At 37.6% G+C, this 26,008-nt stretch overlaps 2 protein-coding genes across 3 annotated transcripts in view; one reads left to right on the plus strand and one right to left on the minus strand.

The window, feature by feature from the left end:
- On the minus strand, positions 1 to 25,970 carry LOC101744477 (mannosyl-oligosaccharide alpha-1,2-mannosidase IA). Of its 2 annotated transcripts, XM_038012950.2 has the most exons (10): positions 19,357 to 25,970; positions 18,737 to 18,955; positions 16,089 to 16,268; positions 12,774 to 12,876; positions 12,262 to 12,369; positions 10,468 to 10,695; positions 9,181 to 9,319; positions 8,211 to 8,355; positions 5,629 to 5,745; positions 1 to 4,684 (listed from the first exon to the last, which is right to left on the minus strand). In XM_038012950.2, exons 1-10 carry the CDS (start codon positions 19,585 to 19,587, stop codon positions 4,535 to 4,537), a joined length of 1,620 nt encoding a protein of 539 aa, XP_037868878.1. In that variant the 5' UTR covers positions 19,588 to 25,970; the 3' UTR covers positions 1 to 4,534. The 2 variants fall into 2 exon arrangements, with proteins under 2 accessions (XP_037868878.1, XP_037868879.1); XM_038012951.2 differs by lacking the exon at positions 10,468 to 10,695 and having other exon boundaries at positions 19,357 to 19,762.
- The window catches only part of LOC110386078 (retrovirus-related Pol polyprotein from type-1 retrotransposable element R1 4), a 3,515-nt gene continuing 3,193 nt past the window's right edge, over positions 25,687 to 26,008 (plus strand). Inside the window, exon 1 of the mRNA XM_062670186.1 lies at positions 25,687 to 25,767. The gene's annotated coding sequence lies outside the window, so the exon portion shown is untranslated. The remainder of the gene's footprint in view (positions 25,768 to 26,008) is intronic.

Consider the following 26,008-nt stretch of genomic DNA (forward strand, 5'->3'; position numbering starts at 1 on the left):
TTTTTCATTCGTAACGCCCTTTAATTTTAATAGTAATATTCAATCAATTTCACGCAATTAAATAATATTTTTTTATTGCCCTTATAGGCAAACGAGCATACGGCCCACTTGATGGTGAGTGGTTACCGTCGCCCATGGACTTCAGCAATGCCAGGGGCAAAGCCAAGCCGCTGCCTACCGCATAATACTCTTGTAGAAGTAGTTGTAGTAGTTCTGCTTCTAACTGTATTAGGTAGGCGCTGACACGAAGCATGTTTTACACAGATAAATATGTACTGCTTTGAATAGTTTATTGAAGATAAGTATGTACACAAACAAACTATAACAGGAGTGGTACGATAAAGAAATAACATATAGGAGTAGTAAAGCACTGACACGAACGATGGGTAGCACAGCGAATATCGATAAGTACTGCCCGCAGTTTTCAAGATTGCCGAAGTGTTGAACAACAATAATAGATGATTGCCTGAATTCATAGGCGACAGCGATTTTGTTGAATTGTAAGGCGGTTGCCCAAGTAGTGGCGACTAAGTGAGTCGCCACACTCTCTACAAGCCTCTTTTAAAGAAGGGTATGTCATAGCGCTCGGGAAACACCGCGAAGGGGAGCTCATTCCATAGTCGGATGGTACGTGGCAAAAAAGACCTCTGCAAACGCACTGTCGATGAACGCAGCGGTTCCAGATAATATGGAGGAACTCTGCTCCGATGGCGGGTAGTGCGATGATAAAAAGGAGATGAGGGGATCATCTGAAACAATTCCTCAGAGCACTCCCCATGGAACATACGGTACAAAATACAGAGGGAACCGAAGTCCCTCCGCAGACCCAGAGGTTCCAAACGATCCGTGAGAATGGGATTATCGACAATCCGAACGGCCCTCTTCTGTTTGGAGTCAAATGGAAGAAGCTGGTATTTGGGAGCCCCGGCCCAGAGATGGGAGCAGTACTCCACGCGTGACCGGACTTGGGCTTTGTAAAGCAAAAGTCTTTGTCCAGGCGTGAAGTACCGCGTCGCTTTGTTGAGGACTCCCAGCATTTTGGACGCCAACTTGGCTTTGCCTTCCAAATGACTCCGAAATTGGACATCGCTCGAAATGTCGACCCCAAGTATCCCGATACTCTCGGAAGGTTGCAGGGATACTCCTTGGAATTGCGGCGCCATGACATTAAACTAAAGCGCATCACAAATTTCGTTTGTTTTTTTTTTATCTGAGCGCACCTTGTTGGTCCCGAGTGACGTCACACGAAATTCCATCCAGCCGAGTTTTGTATTTCTCGAAAAGGTATCAATTCAAAAATGAAAGGGCTCCCTTCAATTTTTGATCAAATAATCAAACAGGAATGGCTGTAAAATATATTTTTCGTATGTTAAAAAAAAAGAAATGAATATAACCGTTTATAAATCCAAAAGGATAATTTCGGAACGAACCGTAGTTTTAATAGTCAAATAATTATTTTTGCAATATATTTTTTTCATAAAATATCTTATTTATATTAAGAGAAATATCTAGTACGTTATTCAACACTACCTTGAACATTGGAATGCCTTCCATTGAGATACATTTTTCTTAATTTAGCTTTTCTCCTCAAAAAATCATCCGTAACTAAAAACCCATAAAATTTAAGGTTTATTTCTAAAGATATGATATTGGAGCATGTTTTCTAGCCTTACTTACAAAACAAACTTAATATCGATGTTTGTTTTATTTAAAAGTCTTTTCAAAATATGTGTTCTTCAAAATCATGAGCCTAAGGACCAATATCATATCGACGCTTGAAAGGCAAAAGTGACTAAGCGACAATAACTGCTTTGTACATAAATGATAGGCAATAACCACATTCAATTTGCAAAAAAAATATCTTATACGTTTAAACGAGCAATTCTTGTATATATATATGTATAATCTGAATCTCGGAAACGGCTCCAACGATTTTCATAAAATTTAGTATACAGGGGATTTCGGGGGCGATAAATCGATCTAGCTATGATTTATTTTCAGAAAATATTGTTTTATTCGTGTTTTCAATAATATAATCAACGTTATGACTCTTCCCGACATCTATTGGCGAATAATAATACTATTTTTTCTACTTTAAAGAAACAACAAGATGGCGATATTAAAAAAAAGCCGAGCAAAGCTCGGTCATTATCTAGTATTTCTAGGTCTATGAAAATCATTTCAATCCTAGAGCTACAAGCTAAATTCTACTACAGCTGGATTCGTTAAAATAAATTTTGTTTTCAGGTATTTCAACTTTAAATTAGTCTACTGTAAAGTTCACGCATTGTCGCTTAGTCACGTTTGCCTTTCAAGCGTCGATATGTACCCATTTGATTGTGCAAAGCCAAGATGCTTTAATTCGATCAATAACAGTTTGAACTTATTGATTTTGAAGACAACTCATTCCCCCATATTATAGTAATAAATAAATAAGCGATAAAAATAGCCAATATTATAGAAAAAATTAGCAAAACCGAGAAGTGACCGTATTTACAAATTTGTCTAAGTATTCATAATTACCGATAAACAATTCCATATTTTCGAATTTTATCGTTATTAACACATTGAGTGCTTACCACTTGTATTCGAGTGAGGAGGGGCCCTATTAGCGGTGCCGCCCACTCGGATACGAGTGAGCAGCAAGTGAATTTTGTAATTGTCAGAAGCCGCCGGCGATTGTGGCGAGTGTACGTTGGTTTGCGTGGCCACTCTGCCAATACATTCGACTTACGAAAACGCGTATTGGTTTTATATTTACAGTTTAATAGTGACTGGTACACACGATCATATCAAAGGTATTGTTCGATCAAAATGGATAGTAGGGCTGGGCCATCTAGAAGTAAAAATAGATCGAAAACATCAACACCTAGTAGTAGAAAAAAACGTTGGTTGAGTGATGACTCGGAAGGTTCTGAAGGATTTAGTGATGAAGAAGTGTGTTCGCAACGAGCTCAGGAGGAGTAGTTGTCTTCAAGTTCAGAGGAATCTAGTTGCGGCAGTGATGACAGTATCTTTGATACAAGACTGAAACTGAAAACGCTCAGCCGTGGACCACCAGCTCAGTCTTCAAGGTCATCTGCCGCAAAGACGACGAAAAATTTTGTTTTAACTTTTCTGTGAAGAAATTACCTTCAGTGTTTTAATTAAACTTATAATTATGATTTTTATACGTTTGATTGTATTGATAATTATGATTATATCATTACTTCGCTTAGATTTAAGACATTTATGCCTTCTTAAATAAATTAACATTCAAGTGCGTGTTATATTTTAAACTTAAACTTATAATTATGGTGTTTTTGATACTTTTGATTGTACTCGGATCCGAGAAAACACCTTTTTCGGATCCGAGTGTCCGGCATTTGGCGTGCTATGTGCCGACCACTCGGATCCGAAAAAGGTGTTTTTTTATTAAAATAATAATATTATCAACATACTTTCATCCATATTTTTAAACATACATATATACTTAATCAATATACGCTATAAAAATAATTGGTTTCTGGCTAATAATTTTATATCATTTCGTCGGCAGCAAATGTGTTAAACTGTAAATATGCAAGTGCAAGCTAACAACGCCGAAGCGACAACAAATTTTTAAATTAATGTCAAAGAAAAACAGTCAATTTCCTAAGCAAAACGTAGACTTCCTCCGACGACCTCGCTAGGCTCAGAGTCAGCTGATTGTTAACATTGGAAAACAGTGTTGAAAGAAAGACATATACATACTTTAGACATATTTTAGTTATTTTTTCTTGTCATTTTATAAACAAGTTTCTCCCGTTTCCATTATTATATATGACGCTCATTAATTTCTTAACCGATTCATTTTATTAATGACACGAATCTACGGGAAGATTCGTTTCACACACGGACAGATACTAATATACAGTTATTGATATTAAGTGGATTAAAATTATATTTTATTCAAAAACCTTAAGTTTGTTTTTATTTATTTACTTAATTTATTTATAAAATTTATCAACATAATGGAACAAACAAATTACCATTAAACTTCCATTGATCATTTGAAATATCAATTTAAAAACGCGTAACTAAATATTTAATTACAAATTTTACACGGCCATTTATTTTGCTACTTTTTGTTTCAAGAAATTTTCATTATACACATACCCATTACGACTAAAACTTTCACATTCCAATTACAAAATAATCTATATTATGCTACCAAATTCAATTTGTACAAATGCCTACAAGAATCACACATCCGTGACTATACCCATTCCGTTCGTTATTTGTTGGCAGGTTGTTAGTTAGAACAGCCATTTTGAATAGTTTCGTAATTAACTTTGGGACTTCTTCTCCTCAGATGATCTGTGTCCTTAGTGAGAGTTTTTTAACATTCTCGCTAGCGTAAAAGTTAAGTCAAATTTGTATGCAGCTGGAACAATGCCCCTAGCGGCAAACATAGGCAAACGTTCCAACTCCATACAATTTTGACTTAACTTTTATGCTAGCGAGAACGTTAAAAAACTGGCACTAAGCACACAGAGCTGTCGATTTCATCTTCTTAGACTCGGTTGTCTTCTATTGGCACGGGCGTGCTCGCCATGCGGTACAGGGGATTCTTGCCTTTAATTGGAAGCGGATGAGCTTCAGTGTTGAACACCCACTCGTCGAGCGAAAGGAGAGAGTCGTCCGAGAACAGAAGGTAGAGGTACTGAAACAAATGCATTAGAAAGTTTTTATTAGATTCACTAGTCAATAGCGCTTCCAAGTTGATGCTATGTTTGGATCAACCGATAATCGATAACAAAACTTTATTTAGAAGCTGAGTTTTTATACGACGCTAGACAGAGAACGCATCAGATTATATAGTGACGTCATTGTACACATATGTCATACAAATTAAAAGCTAAAAAACCGCTCGGCAAGAAAGGGAACAGGGCGCTACGTCAAAGACCGCCCCAAAATTTGAATCCCTTAATACACAGAATACAATTAATTGTATGTCAAATAACTATGGATCATTTTTATATAATTAATACTACTCGATTTAATATCGTCTTTTTTATTTCATTATAGCGTACCATCTATTTGATTAAGGCAATAGTTAGCAGAATATTTTAATGTCACCTTAGTTGTCTGTGACCACAGAAACTGTAATATGTCCGAAAAGTCGGAAATAATATAATGACAATTTGTACTTATACGGTTTCTTTTTGATTTTAGGACTCTCGGCTCTTCGTCTAATTACCCGAGGGTGCAATCTCGCAGTGATTTGAAATGAAGATTTATTTATTTATTGCTTTGAAGAGAGGGCGAGCTCACAGCCCACCTGGTCTTAAGTGGTTACTGGAGCCCATAGACATGTCCCACCTTGAGATATAAATTCTAAGGTCTCAATATAGTTACAACGGCTGCCCCACCCTTCAAACCGAAACGCATTACTGCTTCACGGCGGAAATAGGCAGGGTAGTGGTACCTACCCGTGCATATTTCGTATCGGTATTAAAAGTTACCTTCCATTAAATTCATGAAATTTAGGCTCAATCGCAGCTGTCTTCGCGCGGTCTGCTCCACAACTGTGTTTGCTTTCTTTTATAAGTTACCTTTGTTAAATAGGACATGAAAAAAATCTTTCGTATTGCTTTAAAAGGTCACCTTAAGTGTTTCAGCGAGGAAGTAGCTCTGCTGCACGTCGTCGCCCTGAGGGTTCTGGTGGTAGACGTTCGTGAGTCCGGTGTAGCCGCCTTCGACGCGACAATGCTTCTCTAGCGCCTGCAATAATACAAATAAACTAGCGGACCCGACAGACGTTGTCCTGTGACACGAAAATTCATTCAAATCGATCCGGCCGTTTAGTTGCCGTATAGATAAATAACCTAGATACCGACTGCAGCGCCATCTGCCGGGCTGATTTGTGAATCTAAGCTATCCAGGACGTCACACAAACGCATACAAAATCTTTTTTTTTCCTTTGTTTAGATGGTTGGACTGACTCACAGCCCACCTGATATTAAGTGGTTACTGGATCCCATAGACATATACGCCGTAAATGCGCCACCCACCTTGAGATATAAGTTCTAAGGTCTCAGTATGGTTACAACGGCTGCCCCACCCTTCAAACCGAAACGCATTACTGCTTCACGGCAGAAATAATCATTCAAACCGATCCAGCCGTTTAGGAGGAGTTCAGTGACAAACACACGCACAGAAGAAATATAATATGAGAAATATGAGAAATATAATGTATATAGCATTCGAAATATAATATATAGTACTCGAGTCTGCTGTATCGGCCATTATTTTACGTAAAATAAGAGGATTAAAAAAATCAGTTTTCTTTATGATCATGCACGGATAGCCACACCATGTTCCGTTCAAGGGCGGATCCAGCTTTGGCGCCAGGAGGGGGTCACATAGTCGTGGGCAAGTTAAGAACTTATAATTTAATTTTGATAACAATAGATAATAAATAAATCATGATGTTCTTCAATTAGTCCAAGTTAGTTCAAGTCCTGGAACTAGCTCAGGGGGGGGTCATGACCCCCATGACCCGCCCCTGGATCCGCCGTTGGCTCCGTTCCTGACGTGAAGAAACGATGTGTCCAGCAGAAAATCCGTTGTTCTAATTTAGTTGAGACTAAAGCCCCGTCTCGAAGTTGGATTCCTCTAAACGCTTAAGACTGGCGAGGGCTTATACAAATGAAGCCAATACGATAACAATTTCCCGTTCGCTTGCTGATCATAAATGATATATGAGGCTGTCAGCGCAAAAGTGGCCTAAGCTTACCATAGTTAGCATGGAGGCAATTAGATTTGAATTTTCATGAATTTGAATCTGAGTAGGCAAAAAAAACAATACGCGCAAAAATAATCTTTACAAAGCTATCTGTTATCTGTGGGTTAACACCATCTAAGCAATAAAAAAAAAAGGGTGAAACTATGGTTAGGTGGTTACGCATCAAAATTTATTATATTTTAAATAAATACCAATATATATCATATAATTTTTTAGATGAGTGGACGAGCTCACATCCCACCTGGCGTTAAGTCCATAGACATCTACGACGTAAATGCGCCACCCACCTTGAGGTATAAGTTCTAAGGTCTCAAGTATAGTTACAACGGCTGCCACACCCTTCAAACCGAAATGCATTACTGCTTCACGGCAGAAATAGGTTGATTGTGTGGTGGTACCTACCCATGCGGACACACAAGAGGTCCTACCACCAGTAATTCCGCAAATTAAAATTTGCGGGTTTGATTTTTATTACACGATGTTTATTCCTTCACCGTGGAAGTCAATCGAGAACATTTGTTGAGTACGTATTTCATTAGAAAAATTGGTGTTCATTAGGTTAAAAAATTGGTATAATGTAGGCACCCGCCTGGGATTCGAACATTATAAGCTTGAATATAAAAAAAATTGTGGGTTAGGCCACTTTCCCGCTCATAGGAGAGGACCTCTCGCTGTCGCGCGTCGTGGCTACGATGCTCGGCAGCGATGCGTCCTGGAAGGCGATGCTCGACTTCTGCGAGTCCACCATCTCGCAGAAGGAGGCGGCGGAGCGAGAGAGGGAGAGTTCTTCCCTTTCCGCACCGATCCGTCGCCGTCGAGCCGGGGGCCGGAGGCGGGAATACGCCCGTACGTCCCGACCCCTGTAGGTGGCGGTCTCCCCCCGGTGAAGGTCAAGGGGCGACCTGAGGGGGTGAGGCCGCGCAGCGCGCTACCAGCACTCTAGCGCGCTGCCGTGGAGTGAATAGAGCGACCGGTCGACGGTTTATCGCGTCCCGACCCGGCAGGCTGGTTCTGGTCCAGCGGGGTATTCCGGGACACCAGCGGCACCGTCTGGGCGGCCCGACGGGCTGCCGTACCGAGACGGCCGACGTTTCAGAGCCTTCGATTCGCCTCGAAGGCTCCGTCGGCTGGGCGTCCTTGGGGTGAGCCGCGCCGTCTGGTTGTAGTGTTGACCGCGGTAGCCCCCCTACCTCATCCGGGTTCTGACCTCGGAGGGGATCGGACGTCGGGTGTAAGAGTGCAGGGGAGTCGTTTAGTGGGTGGGTCCTAAAATCCTTGGGCCCGCGGTCTGCTCACAACACCATGCAGATCGTTGAGTCTCACATACCCAGCGCGCCCCTTTTGCGCGGGGACCTCGTAGAAGGTTCGGCCCTCTACCCGAAAAAAAAAAGCCACTTTTGCGCTGATGGCCTTATATATGAACATCACTCCTGAGTCGTACTTGAACCGCCTCCCAGCCCCAGTCGCGGTACTTCTGCTCCTTGGTGAGTCGCCACATGATGAAGTAGCTCTCAAACGTCTCCGGCCTCAGCAAGTAAACTTTCTCGTCGCTCTTCTGAGCTCGGGCTTCGACTGCGTTCGAAAATCTACAAAGATTTAAATTTACTTGATAATAAAAAAAACTTCTTTTTTTTTTAAAGGGATTTTATGACCTGGTAACTAAGACCTTTAGGTCAAATCTTATTTTAATTTTAATGAAATCTTTTTTATATAAAAAATGATATTATGAAATGAAATAAGATGAGATGATATGGGATGAAATATAATCTCAGTAAAATGATGGTAAAATACTGAGACTTTTTCAGTGGACTTTTTGGAGGATCCCGAGAAGTTACGTTCAGCGGTTTTGTTTCATTTTCCCACATTTGTGCACTTTCACAGATACTAAACATTTAATAAATCACCGTTATTACACATTTAAATCTAAAGAAACACTAAATAGACAAAATAAAATAAATCACACAACTTCACTCCTCGCGTTCCCGCCAAAAAGTCCAAAAACAATATTCGCCAAACATACCCTGTTTTCCAATTACAGCACAAGAGCGCATTATGCGGCATAATGCTCAACGTTGAATGTTCCAATTACAGCAACGCTTCGCACAATCGAGCACTCTCAAAAGTAATGTTACTCTTGACAAACATATGCGCATAATGCGCTCTTGTGCTGTAATTGGAAAACAGGGATGTTTTAGTTTTCATTTTGGCATCAACTTTTTAACGCCATCTAGCGAACAGTTGGTGTGATTATGACTTCGGATCAACGACATTTACATTTTATTAAAATAATGGACGTCGTTGCCTTTCGCGACAAAGCTATTCATTCAAGTCAGAGAAAAAAAAAGTCGAGAATCTTCATTGAAATGTCTATGGTATCGGCTAAGTTTGCTTCCTAGTGATGTCCGACTCACCTGAATGCCTCTGGTCCCAGTTTAGTTTCGGATCTGAAGTAGGACTCGTGGCAGGTGTGGGTCAGTTTCCTTGCGACGTCCATGTACCGTTCAGAAAACGAATTCTCCAATGTCGTAGCGGCTAATGCGAACATGCCACCTGACAGAAAAGAAAAAATGTTTGTTTATGCTATACATTCACGACGGCTTAATATAAAAATTATCGTCAAAATTAATGAACTTATATCGCACCTTTAGAATTGAAGTGGCTTAACTAAAAATTTTAAGAAAATGAGTTTTATACTTTGAACGACTTTTAAACATGTATTCAATCTATATCTATACTAATATTATAAAGAGGAAAGATTTGTTTGTTTGTTTGTTTCGAATAGGCTCCGAAACTACTGGACCGATTTGAAAAATTATTTTTCCATTAGAAGCCGACATTGTCCCTGATGAACATAGGCTACATTTTTTTTTTTTTTTTGGTTTCATGTGTATTTTAATGTTTCCGAAGCGAACCGAGGGCGGGTCGCTAGTTAATTTATAAAATTAAAAATTAAATTTTATCCTAGCACAGGAAAAATTGTACTTTCCGTTACTTTTAAATCAAGGGCTTACCTTAAACTTTAAGGTAAGCGTTTTAAGGCTTAAAGTACTAAAATAGAAACTGAAATATTACAATTCTTCAAATGCATTTTTGGCTTTTACCAAAAAAACAAGAATTTTGGATTAAGTCACTTCAATTCTAAAGGTGCGATATATTAAAGCTTATTAATTGCGTCAACAAATGCTATAACAGTACAGAATAAAGGCGAACTTCACATTTATCATTCACAGCTAACTTCATGTTACTCATGAATTTGTACGCACTTTTTATTGCATAGATGCGTGGACTAGCTCACAGCCCTCCTGGTGTTTAGTGGATACCGGGGTCCATTGACATCTACAACGTAAATGCCGCCACCCACCTTGAGATATGAGTTCTAAGGTCTCAGTATAGTTACAATGGATGCCCAACCTTTCAAACCGAAACGCATTACTGCTTTACGGCAGAAATAGTAGACAGGGTGGTGGTACCTACCCGTGTGGACTCATATAAGGTACAAAACTAAAAGAATTAGTTCTAAACTGTTATCTCAATTTTAAGGTGACTGTTACGAAGTAATATAGAAATCTTTGAGATACATTGTCCAATTTAGATAATAATATGTATCAAAGACTTTTTAATTTTCTTTGCACAATGTTCACTTCAATGAGCACACTATTGAACATAGCTTCGGCATCAAAAAAATGACATCACAATACCAGCGAAGCAAGACAAGTGTTCCATCTTCTCTTCGATGACCCAGCCGTACTTGAGTTCGGCGAGGTAGGCGAGGCCGGAGGGCGACACGCGCAGCATCTTGTCGAGCGCGGCCTGCATCGCCGTGTCGAACATGGTGCGCGCCTGCTCGTCGCCGCGGTTCGACGCGAGCCAGGCCTTCAGCAGGTACTCGTAGAACGAGTCACCCAGAGCTCCCAGGGATATGTGTCCTTCAAACGGCAAATACGAATTCTGGTAATCTCTAGAGGTTACACTAGATTCACAGAACGATTAGGCGAGCCCACGGGGCTCTAATCTGAGGAAGTCGCTAACAATAACCCTAGCAAGAGCAGTGCTTCGCAGAATCTACCACCAGATCGGAAATGCGACCCACTGAGAAGATCCCCACTCAGTGGGCTGTGTCTGTGGGTTAATTTACTCGCCGAGCCCTTCGGCGGAAGCGACGGGTTCGACGAGAATGGGTGATCGGTGCTTGAGGCACCTAAAAGCACCGTTAGTAGATCGGGAGGATCCGAAATGACGTAACAGATCACCTATAGTACCAGAACCTTCTCTGGAACGTCAACGATCAAGTATCCAATTGATCGGATGAACAATGTCCGAACGCATCGATTACGAACAAACAAACACAAGCGTGCATTAATTTCAATAAATTATTTACTACACTGAATGGGCACTGGGGTTTATCGTGGCTTATCGCGACGTGAGTGCAGGCGTCCACCTCAATATAAGCCGTCCGAACGATAAGGTCCGTTTTTCAATGGGGATTTGATGATAATGAGTTTATTTGTCATTGAAACGTCATTAGTCGAATACGACTAGTTGACATAAAATAGATTTATATATTTGTACAGATATTCGTTCGTGAATTAAATTTGAACAGTCTATTATTTTATCAGAGTTTCCATGTATATCAGAATAGCGTCTGAGCTGTTTTTCAAAGCATAACACGTGATAACTTATGGTAGGACGAGACAGAATTTATAAAAATGGAAAAGTAGAAGTTATACTAAATGAGATAAATTAACATATATGTATAAACTACAGTAGGTATAATTGTCACTGTCTTAAAGCCGATTCGATTACTGCAAAGGCATCTATATATTTTTTTATATATATTTATATATTTTTTTAACGGTACAATTCAAATTAATCATTTTCATTTGAAATAGAGAGAGATCCGGTCTACAGAAATAGCACGTTGGTCCGGTGTAACGTTGATCCTAGCCTCCGCGATTACCCAAGCTGAGGATCTGTATTATTTTTTTAGCCGGTTTTTTAGCCGGTATTTTTTAGTCGTCGTGGCCTAAAGGATAAGACGTCCGGTGCATTCGTTGTTGCGATGCACCGGTGTTCGAATCCCGCAGGCGGGTACCAAATTTTTCGAATGAAATACGTACTTAACAAATGTTCACGATTGACTTCCACGGTGAAGGAATAACATCGTGTAATAAAAATCAAACCCGCAAAATTATAATTTGCGTAATCACTGGTGGTAGGACCTATTGTGAGTCCGCACGGGTAGGTACCACCGCCCTGCCTATTTCTGCCGCCTAATGCGTTTCGGTTTGAAGGGTGGGGTAGCCGTTGTAACTATACTGAGACCTTAGAACTTATATCTCAAGGTGGGTGGCGCATTTACGTTGTAGTTGTCTATGGGCTCCAGTAACCACTTAACACCAGGTGGGCTGTGAGCTCGTCCAACCATCTAAGCAATAAAAAAAAAAAAAAAAAAAGCCGGAAATATTCCATGACTGATGACATTCAATACTCACTTTGTCCCCACTGTCCGGTTCGAGGATTGATGTAGTTCGGATAAAGATCACCGGGCTTCTCAATGGTGTAGAGTACTTCACGTATTTTATCCACTTTGTTCTTGTAGACTGTAATGATTTACGAATATAAATTATTTTATATAATACTTCAACAACTTTTTTTATTTGTGAACAAGAAAAAACATACGCAAATAGAACGCAGAGCAACAGCGAACTTAACTTATAAACGAACTTTCTTTGAACAAACCGGATATTTAAAATGCTTACAATACACAGAGTACAATTTCTTGGAATGAATCCAAGTATTCACTGAGAAATTTCTGTCTTTTAAACGTCTTTATATATATATATATATATTTTTAGTACTAGTCATTGCCCGCTGCTTCAGCTGCGTGGTCAAGGCTAAGTAACGGTGTAGTTTCCCGTAGAAATGGGATATTTTTTCGATATAAAATATAGCCTATGTCACTGTAATCACAGTACTACTATGATAATATATAAAATATACCCACCTTCACGTCCTGTGACGTCACTCAGGTATGAGAACTCGAGGTGTAATGTACCCAATTCAGAGAGAATACTGTTCGAGTCTGCCCAGTGATACTGGCGGCTGGCCTGAAAATTTTAAATCAAACCATTATTAAAAAGCAGCTTGGCGGTATGGTGTTGGTGTAGGATAGCACCACCCCGTTTCTTTCCTTGGCTCTCGAAAAATACGATTATGGGATAAACCGAGAATGGGAGCTGCGAACGCCAACCGTCATCTACTAGTGGTGACGCGTATTTTAAGCCCATTTGGGGGAGATACAACCATTGCCTATTTCTGCCTACCATCGATTCGTAGCTCGTTTTCAGCATGCTATCAATAACCGACTTATAAAGGAAAGGGGAAGGAAAAGCGACCGAAAGGAAAAAATCCAGACTAGATCATCAAGATTCGTGTCGTCGAAGCGGTACTTGCGAAAAAATTGAAATCAATAAAAACATTGTATGGCATACTCTGATGGCAAAAGGTTCACCACCTCTAGCATCGGGGAATCGACGGAAGGATTAGGAAAATGCTGAGATTTTGTTAACTTATCGTCTTGGTCGTGACTCTATACGTGGTCTATACTCCGAGAATAAAGCCGAATGCCTTTGTGCCTCTGCTGTTAAGAGGGTTAAAGTTCAAAGTAGTCGACTTGTGAATTGATTAATTAATCTGTTATTCATTATTTATGAAAGTTAGAATGGAGGTTAGGAAGTTAGGATGAAAGCTAGGAGATGTATGGAAATGGTAGTGCAAGGTAGAGGGAGAAGAGGTCGACCGAAGAAGACATGGATGGAGTATGTGAATGACGATATGAGAGAGAGAGAGGAGTGAGTGATAAGATGACGGCTGATAGAAGAGAATGGAAGCGAAAAATTTTCTGTGCCGTCCCCACCTAATGGGATAAGATGGAGATAAAGAAGAAGAGAATGCACTAGAATGTTACCTTGTTTATAAAAAAACGTAAAAATGTAACCAATGAAGAAGATTTTGGTCAGCGCTTTGCTCATAAGACTTGTTTATTATTGTATGGAAGTTATTTCAGTATTAGCTATACAATTACAGACAGTAAGTACAGTATTTGTAATACCTACATTAAAGCAACTTATGTCTTATGTTACATTTAAAACGTACTGAGCAAATAAATTATTTTATTGGTTTATTGAACTTAATTCGACAGACGAAAATCGCCTTCTGTGTATTTGTAATGAATGAACAAAAATGAAAGTTTGTTTTAAAATATATTTTAGTATTTTATATAAGCAGGGTACATGTTCCAACCCAATTTAGTTTTTAATACGAAATATTACCATAATTAACAACTATTCATCTTGTTAATGAACTAGACCAGTCATCTTTTTTTAAATTATCTAAATAGATAATAAAAGAAAGAATAATGATATTATTATAATCTATACTAATATTATAAAGAGTAAAGATTTGTTTGTTTGTTTGTTTCGAATAGGCTTCCAAACTACTGAACCGATTTAAAAAAAATTTTCACTGTTTTGGAGCTACAGTATTTCTGAGTGACATAGGCTATAATATTTTTTGAAAAAAGTTAGGTATCCTTACTAAAACTCCAATAATGTAACCCAAGGTGTAAAAAAATCACCTAAAATATTCTTTACGTCGCGTGCCCTGCGAAAACTATTGATGATAGAATAAAGTAATCTATACTAATATTATAAAGAGGAAAGATTTGTTTGTTTGTTTTGAATAGGCTTTGAAACTACTGAACCGATTTGAAAAATCCTTTCACTGTTTAGGAGCTACAGTATTTCCGAGTGACATAGGCAATATTCCTTTTTTTATATAAGGGATCCTTACTAAAACTCCAATAATGTAACGCACGGTGTAAAAAATTACCTAAAGTATTCTTTATATCGCGTGCGCTGCGAAAACTATTGATGATAGAATAAAATAATGTACTATAGCTTTGTAAAACACATTATTATTTACAAAAAATGTGGCGACGATATGTCCGACTATTATAGCTATACTACAATAAGTGTTAATTTATTTAAAAAATAAAAAATCAAAGTCAAATATCGTTCACTGGGTAGTTTTTTTATAATTGTGGGCTTACTGGTGCCCCGGAGGCCTTTCCAGTTTCACAAGGACAGATGGGCGAGCAAGGGCTCAGCCAGTACAAGGAAGCTCTGACCCAATAAGCTCAATGGCTGTATGTATGACCTTTTTACGAAAACTAGAAATAAAAAATATAAAAATAATAAAAAAATAGATAAAAACAAATATTATTTAAACGAATATAAAAGCTTATTAAAAAAATATATTCAAACTATTTTTATAATTTTCTATTTTTAGAGACCTGACGCAAATATAAGGGATAATGTGTGTGTATTACAATTTTTTATTTTGAAAATTTTGTTAAAGACCCGAGCGAAGCCAGAGCGGGCCGCTAGTAATTAAATAAAAAAAAAATGTTTAAATTATCTATTTAGATAATATAGATAAAAATGATATAAGATAAAAAAAATGACTGGTTTAGTTTAAATTTTGGGAACTGGTTTAGTTCTGAAAATTTGAGACTTTATTGGAAATCCAATACTTAGTCTCAAACTTTGTCTTTGTCTCAAATTTTGGGAAGCACTGTTTCGATTTATTTTTCCATCTGCAAACGAATTAGCTTTATGTAATTCCAGTGAATGCTTTATTGAGAACATTATATAAATTCCGCCATCAGCTGCAGACTAATGGAAAAATTAAAGGGCTAATAACAATTTTAGGAAACCTTTTCAATGCATTAATGAAATTATGAATCAAATTTAATATCAGATGAAAACTCACTGTTTAGAATAATATGGGTCTTAATGTCGCTACCGTTTATTGGAATCTTTGTTTAGGTTAAAACTAAAATTCGCTTAGTACCTATTCGAAACATCGTAAATGAAATAATGACAATAAAAACGCGAGATTTCACAGCGGTACCTAAACTTAATTTTAATTATATCAACGACTCAAAAAAATCGACGAAAATAACATAAACCTAAAATGACAAACCGTACTAAGTCGATTTATTTGGAAATGAATACGAACTACGTAATGTTGGGTTAGTTTTGTAGTACATTAGACCTTTTACAGTCAGTGCAGTCTACAGTATATGGATTTACTTGATTATAAATGGTTATCGTCTCTCGTAGGGCAAATCTAAACCATTTTCTAAACCTATTTGGAATAAGGACAGATCTAAGGTTCATTTTGGAGTCTGGATAGTGCATGGCCTAATATCTCATGATCTCTAGTAATGCGAAATTATTAAAAATACTCTTCTTACATTAGTGGATGGATTGATTAAAGCGTATGGAAGTCCAGTGGGAGTTTCGAAGGCAGGCAGCAGGGCGTCGGCGACCTCGGCGGCTTTGTCTCTGAAGATGGTGTCACCGGTCAGAGCGTAGCAAGACAGCAGACCTCCCAAAAAACGTATCGTCGTTTCGAACACTGATAGTTCGGAATCCTACAAAACAAAGGCTCGGATTAGCTTCCGCTATGAATTTCACCCAATGCAAATAAATACATCGTTCAAACTACCAGCGCACCAACCATCGTACTGCGTGACAAAAATCTTACCTGAAGTTCAAGTACTGTTTCAATCGGATAAATCATCGATTGTAAATAAACAAGCTTTCGTTTTAATAATAAACTAATTCAAAAAGCAATCTATTGTTGGTGGTAGGTAGCCTTTACACTATTTATTACCTGACCTGGTGAAACTGGAAAGGCCTCCGGGCCACCAGTAATCTTTCAATCATAAAAAAAAATATATTTATTAAGATACATTTTAGTCATCTTTATTTTCGATTTAACGATATTAATTCACGTTCTTTTAAACGGAGTTCGGGTCAAATGTTAACGATACGAACGATAGTGATAACTGTTCTTTAATAGGAATCGCTAATCCGCTACTTTTAAATATTGAACTTTAGACAAATTTAAGCTGTATCTCATGGAAATTACTTGTTATTTGTGTTTATTAAAGTATTACGAAGAAATCAAAAATATTTAAACTGCATTAGAATGCTTTACGATTATATTTTTTACTAAACACGAAATGGGTGTACTTACGTAGCCGGGACCGACTTAGTATGAAATTTGTAAGAAATTTCTTAGTAAGAAAAATAGTATTATTATTCGCCAATAGATGTCGGGAAGAGTTGATTATTGAAAACACGAATAAAACAACATTTTCTGAAAATAAATCGTAGCTAGAGAGAGAGAGAAAGAGAGAGAATACGTTTCCAAACCATAAGCAGACAACACTATAGCGGCAGTCTCTATGTTTTTCCTGTATCCTACAGGAAATTTGTTATGATTATTTATAATTTAACATTTTACTTAAATTGACTCTAATTTTTCATTCTCATTTTTTTATGTAACCATTTACGGGCGAGTTATTGCACGTAAATTCTTAAATTATTGCTTTACTATAATAATAAAACCTACGTACATATATACGCGTACATATATAAGTCGTCGTGGCCTAAAGGATAAAACGTCCGGTGCATTCGTATGTAGCGATGCACCGGTGTTCGAATCCCGCAGGCGGATACCAATATTTCTTATGAAATACGTATTCAACAAATGTTCACGATTGACTTCGACGGTGAAGGAATAACATCGTGTAATAAAAACCAAACCCGCAAAATTATAATTTGTTAATCACTGGTGGTAGGACATCTTGTGAGTCTGCACGAGTAGGTCCTGCCAATTTCTGCCGTGACCTTAGAACTTATATCTCGAGGTGGGTGGCGCATTTACGTTGTAGATTTCTATGGGCTCCAGTAACCACATTACACCAGGTGGGCTGTGAGCTCGTCCATCCAACTAAGCAATAAAAAAATAGGCATAGAATTACGATATAGACAAGGAAGCCAATTGATTTATTTATTGTACGCTTGGCGCTTGGAAGAAATATTTTTGATTCATTCTTAATTAGTTCGTTAACATTCCATCTATAACATTTTTAGTTACACGTTTTATTATTTATTGGACTTAATCTTGTTTGCAGTTTCATGTAATTAATCATTTAATTAAAAAAATAAAGTTAATAAGGAATTAAGATTAAAATTTGTCGTATCTAGGAAACAGTGTTGTTCACAATATGAGCATTGATTAGATTATTCCTACGAGTATATTTAAATAACCGTCATCGTCGACCGTCAAGTATTCGGACAAAGCTTGGAATAATATTAAAGGAAAAAAGTACGCGCGAGATGAAGCATCAAACTTTTTTTTTATGATTGAAAGATTACTGGTGGCCCGGAGGCCTTTCCAGTTTCACCAGGACAGGTGGACGAGCAAAGGCTCAGCCAGAAGGGGTGGGATTGGCTAACAGCTGCCCGAGCGCCTCCGAAGGAGACCTAACAACTCAGAGCAGCTGCTTCGCGATTGAATCTACTACCGGATCGGAATCGCAACCCGCTGAGAAGATCCGGCGAGAAACTCAGCGAGCTGATGCATGGGTTAGGTTGCACGTCGACCTCTTAGTCGAGTTCGACGAGTACGGTTACCGGGGAGCATCAAACTCTAAACTATCTAAACAGTCCTTGTGGCATAAAGGATAAGACGCCCGGTACATTCGTATCAAGCGATGCAACTGTGTCGGTGTTCGTATCCCGCAGGCAGGTACAAATTTTTCTAATGAAATATTAATTTAGCTAACTACTGCTACTTAACTTACTTAACTTATGTTCGTGAATGATTTCCACGGTTAAGGTATTAAATCGTGTAAAAAATTAAATTGAGGTATATTTATACTTCAAGTTTTAAGGTAAATGGCGGCATTCACGATATACTGTCTATGGGCTCCAGTAAATACTCAACACCAGATAAGTTGTGTGCTCATTTACCCATAAAGAAAAAATTTATAAAAACAATATGTACATGTCGCAAGTTCTAGAAATTATCAAAGTGTTTACAACTTACGATTTCGTTGATGTTGAAATGTTCCGCGATCCAGTCACGTCCCTCACGGAACTCGTCGGTCAGGCCCATCACGTACAAGGTGTCCAGGCCGTCAACAATGGTGGCTCCCATCTCCCCGGAGCCAAACACGCTCGACAAATGTGCGCGTTTAGATATCGGGTTCAGTTCATTTTTACCCCAAGCGTACAGTTTGTAATTGTTCCAAGCGTGTCGCATCATCTGCAAAAAAAAAACCAAGAATTTTTGTTATGGATACAAATAATAAAACATTTTGATATTTTTCATAAAGTAAACTGGATAACGCATCTCAAAGGCTCGTGACATGGACGAAGTCTTTTTTAAAAGTGCTCTCAGACTGTTGGAGCCGTCGTTTCTGAACAAGTTTAATCTCGGCCGCTCCGTACGACGGGACACTAATGAAAGGATATCGTACTTCCGTCGGACCCATTAATTATTATTAGGTTCGCACAACTTTAAGAGAACGTCGCCAATGATTTGGAAAAACCGGCGACTTCACCAATTACAGTTTGAAACACGCCGAGACGAAAATGTCCCTTTTTCAAAAGTTTTGGTACTGGAGAGTTTAAGCAGAATGAAATTACTATGTAAAACAGTCTGACCTCGATAATGTGCCGCTGTTTTTCGACTGATGACTGGGAATCTAACGCTCCGCTGTAGCTGCTGCTGTTACCAGCTTCGATTTGGTTAGATTGAAGTGATCGGGCCTCGCGGGCCAGGCGACTAGCTGGATGCACCGATGTTCCCTGTCCCGCGTTGAATGTTTGGACAGGCAAGCTCATACAGATCATAACAGTGACCGCGGTCAAAATCAAACGGGGATAAGCACGCATTGTGGCTATTGTTAAGAATATCCCGACTACAATAATTTAATCGGATAATTTTTTTCCTGAATCGAATACCGAAATAAATACTATATTATTATTTTTTAATTTTATCGCGAACTAAAAAACGGTGCATGTCCGATCTGTGTGCTTTACCGAATACTTCGAGTGATTGTGATACATCTTTTCATGTACACGAGTCACACTACGTACGCTTTACTAGCTGTGAATTGATAACATGAAATCAGCGAAGCAATTCACGTCTGTTTATTGATCGCACTCGGTAATCATAAAAACATACTCGTCGATAAATTTAAACATTGTTTAGATGGTAAAAAAAATAAGGCTATTGACAGTAAGAAATAGAAATTAAATAGATTATTGGATGTTAGAATTTTTATATTATGATAAAAATACTAATAAAAAAAGTGCTACAAAAGCGTTACTCAAGTTTTGAGTGTTAAGCATGGCGTCTTTTTTTTTATTGCCCTTGTAGGCAGACAAGCATACAGCCCACCTGATGGTGAGTGGTTACCGTCGTCCATGGACTTCAGCAATGCCAGGGGCAAAGCCAAGCCCCTGCCTTTTAAAAAAATGTCTCAAATTATTTTCGGAGCTTTCCAGATTGGTGAAATGTTGAACAGAATTCTTTCTGTTGAGCTCAATCGATCGAGTTTTTATCGATTTTTATACGTAACATACAGATTAACATTTTAAATAATTTTTTAAGTTTTAAATTATATCTTTTTTATCTGTATTGCTTATTAAAGATATGAATTAGTGATATGTTGGAACGCATTTAAATACTTATAAAATTAAACTAGCAAACCACACATCGCTTTATATTAAATATATTGTTAAATTGTATATGTGATTGAAATCAAATAAGTAACACCGGGGAAATGTTTAGTTTTCGTGACGTCATTCCACATTCTTCTCAAGTTAGTTTAGTTTTACGAAAAATTGATAACAGTTTACGGAATTGTGAAACTGTTAAAATAATATGTTTTTATAGCAAAATAAATTCTTATCTTGTTTTTGTTTGTTTAATCGTTCAGTTAAAGGAATTTTATTCGATTCCACCTACGAACAACGTTTCCAAGGAATTTCCAAAAAAAAATATTTGAGCTGCAATTAATTTGTACAACACATGATATTTTTCATAACTTCAAATGTATATACAATATTGTATTTATATATTGGATTTATGTAACAAATAGATAATGGCTGTATAAATATAATAACTAATTATGAATTTTTATTGTTCTTCATCGGTAAAAGAGGTCGCAGTCCTATTGCCATCCTATCGCAGTCCAGTCGCATATGACTACTTTGCGGCAGAAACGGACACATTATCGACATTTAATAAATAAAATAAAATAAAAAAGCCTGTATTTCCTTATCCTGCACTTCTTTCATTTGAAATGTGGTATTTATTTGTTAGTGTTTAGTTAGTTATTAATGCTTATTGTCTAAATGTTAGTACGAGTTAATTTTTGTTATTGGATATGGACCCCTCATCTCGGGTGAAGGCCTCCTCCAGTCCTTTCCACTGATCTCTGTCCTTGCCGATCGTTTGCCAGTCCTTTCCTATTATTTCGGTTATGTCGTCAGCCCATCGTCTTTTCGGTCTCCCTACCCTTCTTTTGCCAATTGGCCCTTTCCAGATTGTAGTGTTGACTGTCCACCTGGTGTCTGTGTATCTCAATACGTGACCTGCCCACTGCCATTTCAATTTTAGAGCTTGTGTGAGGGCATCTGTTATCTTTGTTTTCTGTCTTATTACTTTGCTCCTGACTTTTTGAATTTTTCTTATGTTTAGGATACTTCTCTCCATAGCTCTTTGTGTTGTTGTAATTCTTTGTTTTGCTCTTGTCGTGTATACCCAAGTTTGGCAGCCATACAGTAGACAAGGCAGTATACAGGTGTCTAATACAGTTTTCTTAAGGTTTATTGAGTAGTCTCCTTTTAAAATTTCTCTGAGTGACCAAAATTTCTTCCAGGTTATGATTGTTCTTCTTTCAATTTCGTCTTCATTGTGCGTTTTTAAAAATGATATTTGTTTGCCTAGGTAGATGTAACTGTAGACATATTCTATAGTTTTTCCTTTTACATTGATGGGTCGTTCTATGCTGTTTGTCATGATTTTGGTTTTTGTAGCATTCATCTCTAATCCTACTTGTGAGCTCGCTTGAACAAGAGAGCGGAGCATATCTTGTAATTCATTTGCTGTGTCAGACAGCATAACTATGTCGTCCGCAAATCTGAGATGGCTTAGATACCTGTTGTTTATTTTTATACCTCTATTTTTCCAGTCTGTGTTTCGAAATACATCTTCTAGAACCGCGATAAACAGCTTAGGTGACAGGGGGTCCCCCTGTCTGACTCCTCTTTCAATATTAATTGCATCACCTCTAGATTCTAGCTTCACATAACTTATGCTGTTGTTGTATATATATTTTATAATATTTATATATTTCGAATTTATGTTTAATTTCTTTAGTGATTTCCATATAGAGTTGTGGCTTATGCTGTCAAAGGCTTTGCTGTAGTCGATAAAACCTAGATAGAGTGGCTTATTAAACTCTTCGTATTTTTCTATAACTTGTTCTAGTGCCTGTATATGGTCTAGTGTGCTAAACCCAGAACGAAAGCCAGCTTGTTCTATTGGTTGTGCCTTTTCAATCTCTTGTGTTATGCGTTTAAGAATTATAGATGAGAAGATTTTGTATATATTTGCCAGTAAGCTAATTGGTCTATAGTTGTTGATATCGAGGGGGTTTCCTTTTTTATATAGTAATATGATGTCCGACGTGCACCATTGGATTGGTACGATTTCAGCTTCTAGTATGAGATTGAATAATTCTGTGAGAGGCTTAAGTAAAACTGGTGCGCCTATTTTCAGAGCTTCATTGGTTATTGCGTCGGGACCAGGACTTTTATCTGATTTCAGATGCTTCAGCTGCGCGTATGTATCTTTTTCTTCTATCGGTCTAATTGTTTCCGTGTTATAACAGTTGTGTGAATCGTTAGCTTCCTTGATGGTTTTATTTTTGTTTTTGTATAATTCTTGGTAGAAAGAAGTTGCCTTCTGTACGATTTCTTGTCTTGTTGTAATTTCTTTATGTTGGCCTTCTAGTTTTTGTATCCAAGTTTTTCTTAAGTTTAATTCTTTAAAAGCTCTCTTTGTGCTTCGGAATTTATTTAAATTTTCTGTTATTATCCTTTGCCTGTGCTTACTATAGTCTCTTTTAATCGCTTTGCTAGTTTCCTTATATAATTTGCTTAGTTCTTTCTTTGTATCAGCATCTTTATTCTTTCTTAGAGTTAATTCACTGCGTTTGTTAATTAAGGCTAGTGTTTCTTCGCTAAATATTTTGTGTCGTTTTTCTTTTTTTGTATTGTTTTTGCTAGGTAAACTTTTTGTTATAGCTATTTCTAGCGCATCATAGTAAGATTGAACGTTTCTGGTATCTGCTAGTTTGGTTTCGATGTTCGATTTGAGGCTGTCTATGTAGTATCTTGTTTCTTCTTCATTTTTTGGGATTTTTGGTGGTGGTTTAAAGCCTTTTCTATTTTTTTTTCGCTTGACTCAATAGAACTGTTGCTCTAAGTAGTCTATGGTCTGTTTGGAACTTTACGTTGTTGAGAACTTCATAATTTTGGACTATTTTTGGGACATTTGTCATGATGTAGTCGATTCGATAGTTCGAAGTCGTCGTGGTCTAACGGATAAGACGTCCGGTGCATTCGCGTTGAGCGCGATGCACCAGTGCTCGAATCCCGCAGGCGGGTACCAATTTTTCTAATGAAATACGTACTCAACAAATGTTCACGATTGACTTCCACGGTGAAGGAATAACATCGTGTAATAAAAGTGAAACCCGCAAAATTATAATTTGCGTAATTACTGGTGGTAGGACCTGTTGTGAGTCCGCGCGGGTAGGTACCACCGCCCTGTCTATTTCTGCCGTGAAGCAGTAATGCGTTTCGGTTTGAATGGTGGGGCAGCCGTTGTAACTATACTGAGACCTTACAACTTATATCTCAAGGTGGGTGGCGCATTTACGTTGTAGATGTCTATGGGCTCCAGTAACCACTTAACACCAGGTGGGCTGTGAGCTCGTCCACACATCTAAGCAATAAAAAAAAAAAAAAAAAAAAAAATTCGTTTTTAACTTTTTCGTCTGGTGACTTCCAAGTCCATCTTCTGCTGGGTCTTTTTTTGAAATAAGTGTTGATTATTGCTAGTCTATATTCCAATGCATATTCTAGCAGTCTTTCGCCTCTTTCGTTTCTTTGGCCTAGCCCGTACTGTCCCATGACGAGTTTTTCTTCTTTTTTGGGTTGCCCTATTTTTGCATTGAAGTCTCCTAATATTATGATTTTCTCATTTGATAGTGTATGAGCTTTTTTCAGATCATTGTAGAATTTTTGTATTTCTGTATCGTCTGATTTTTCCGTGGGTGCGTATGCCTGAATTATAGAAATGTCTAGTCCGCCAAAATTCATTTGAAGTAGCGCTACTCTCTCCGAAATGCCAGTGAAGTTAGTTATATTGTTTTTCCATGCCTTTTTTATTAAAAATCCGACTCCATACAATCCCTTTGTTTCTCCTATATAGCAGAAAACATAGTCTGAATACTCTTCTATGTGGCAGCCCATTTTTCTTGTTTCTGAGAGTCCTAGTATGTCGCATTTTATATCTTTCAATGCATTATTAAGTTCTAAGTATCGGTGTATTGATGACAGAGACCTGACATCATAAGTTCCAATTTTTATACAATTCTTATAGTCTTTGTTCAGTTTAGTGGTTTTTTGATTTTGTGGTTTTCTTGGAGGGTTGTGGTCGTACTCTTCCACGGGGACCAGCCGGCTTGGAAGATGTGTGTTTTGTATTAATGTACATTTTTCAGTTTGTTTGTTGTTTTCTGGCTGAGGCTGGTCGGTTCGTTGCTATATATTTGTGGTGTTGGCTTGTGTGTTTGTTTTCTTGTTATTGTTATTTTTGTTTGTTAGATAGTTTAGTATGCTCGGTTTTACTCCGCCTTCGGAAAAGCTTGAAGACCTTTGGATTATGTGGGCAGCCAAGGTTTTGTTCTTTTTGTTTGCTTGAGATATCTGCCCGGCATGGTTGATTGTGTTATTCTCTGGAGATTCTGATAGACTTCTTTTATTGTTTTTCGGGTCTTTGGATGAGTTATTTAGTAGAACAAGCTTGTCGTATTTAATAATGGCTTTATTACCCTTCTCTCTTTCTGCTATAACTTGCTCCTGTAGCTCTTTTCTTTTTTGCAAGACTGATTGAGGGTAGTCTTCTTTGATATAATACGGTGTTTCTTTTAAAGCTCCTTTGCCCTTTAAGATATCTATCTTCTTGCCAAGTGTTGTGAAAGTAATAACTATCGGTCGTGGCTTTTTAGTCCTCTTCCCTATTCTTCTGATCGCTTGTAAGTCTTTATGGTCTATTTGTATTGGGAAGTATTTATGTACAAAGTCTACTATAGTGTTTTCTAAATTTGAGTAGGATTTTTCGTGTTCCTCCAATCCAAAGAAGACTAGATTACGTTGTCTTGATTGTCTCTCCATGTAGTATATAATCTTTGCTCTTGATTTTCCACCCTCGACTTAAGGTTTTCATGTTTTTCTTCCAAATTTTTTAATTTCTCTTCTAGTATCTTATTTATATTTAATGTTACCTTCTCTGTCACTTCTTCCCCTTTTTTGTGTATAAGTTTTTTCTGTTCGTCGAGTTCTTTTTGAATAGAAAGAAGTGCGGTCATTACCTGCTCCATTGTCAATTTAAAGTATTGTTACTTTGTTTACCATGCAGGTAACCCCTATTGATGATCTTGGGAACTTGGTAGCAAGACAAAATTCATTAATAATCTTTTAATAGTGACCTCTTTTGCCAATTGACGGAACTTTTTTCGTGGGTCGATTTAGTTGAGTTTGACATAAACCGCTCCTCGTCGTCGTCTAGTAGATGGCGTTAGTGTATGATGACTTCGGAATTTTTATTATATTTGTTTTTTATGTAATTTTTTTTTTTTTTTTGAAGAATTTTCACTAAATCACTGTACATAGTTATTCTAGTCAATAATTAATTATTTCATAGCCACTAGCAGTTTTGCGATGTATAAAGTTGTATAAACTTCTTTATTTTATACTGTCTTTAAAAGTCACTGGGTATGTACATAAACTTTACGAGCACAATTGGTTTTTTTTTTTTTGCACTGCTTCGTACACTATTGTTGCTATTTTAATTTTGTCCTTAAATAATGCACACTCAAGTTCTTTTTGATATTAGTTTCACTGTAACTTCACGCTTTTTTATATTTAAGTTCGTAAGAAAACACAGAGCCGATGTTGATATTTGCTCAGCCTCGGCGGGTCCGACATTTACTATTGTATAATTAGACCGGTGTAT

The sequence above is a fragment of the Bombyx mori genome, chromosome 9 (assembly GCF_030269925.1).
Source record: "Bombyx mori chromosome 9, ASM3026992v2".
Lineage (NCBI taxonomy): Eukaryota > Metazoa > Arthropoda > Insecta > Lepidoptera > Bombycidae > Bombyx > Bombyx mori.

Coding starts and splice junctions, on each gene's coding strand:
- LOC101744477 (XM_038012950.2), bottom strand. CDS start 19,587: ATGCGTGCTTATCCCCGTTTGATTTTGACCGCGGTCACTGTTATGATC. Junction 18,956..19,356: donor AACAGCGGCACATTATCGAG/GTCAGACTGTTT, acceptor TTTTTTTTGCAG/ATGATGCGACACGCTTGGAA. Junction 9,320..10,467: donor ACACTTGTCTTGCTTCGCTG/GTATTGTGATGT, acceptor CTTTTCTGTCAG/GTGGCATGTTCGCATTAGCC.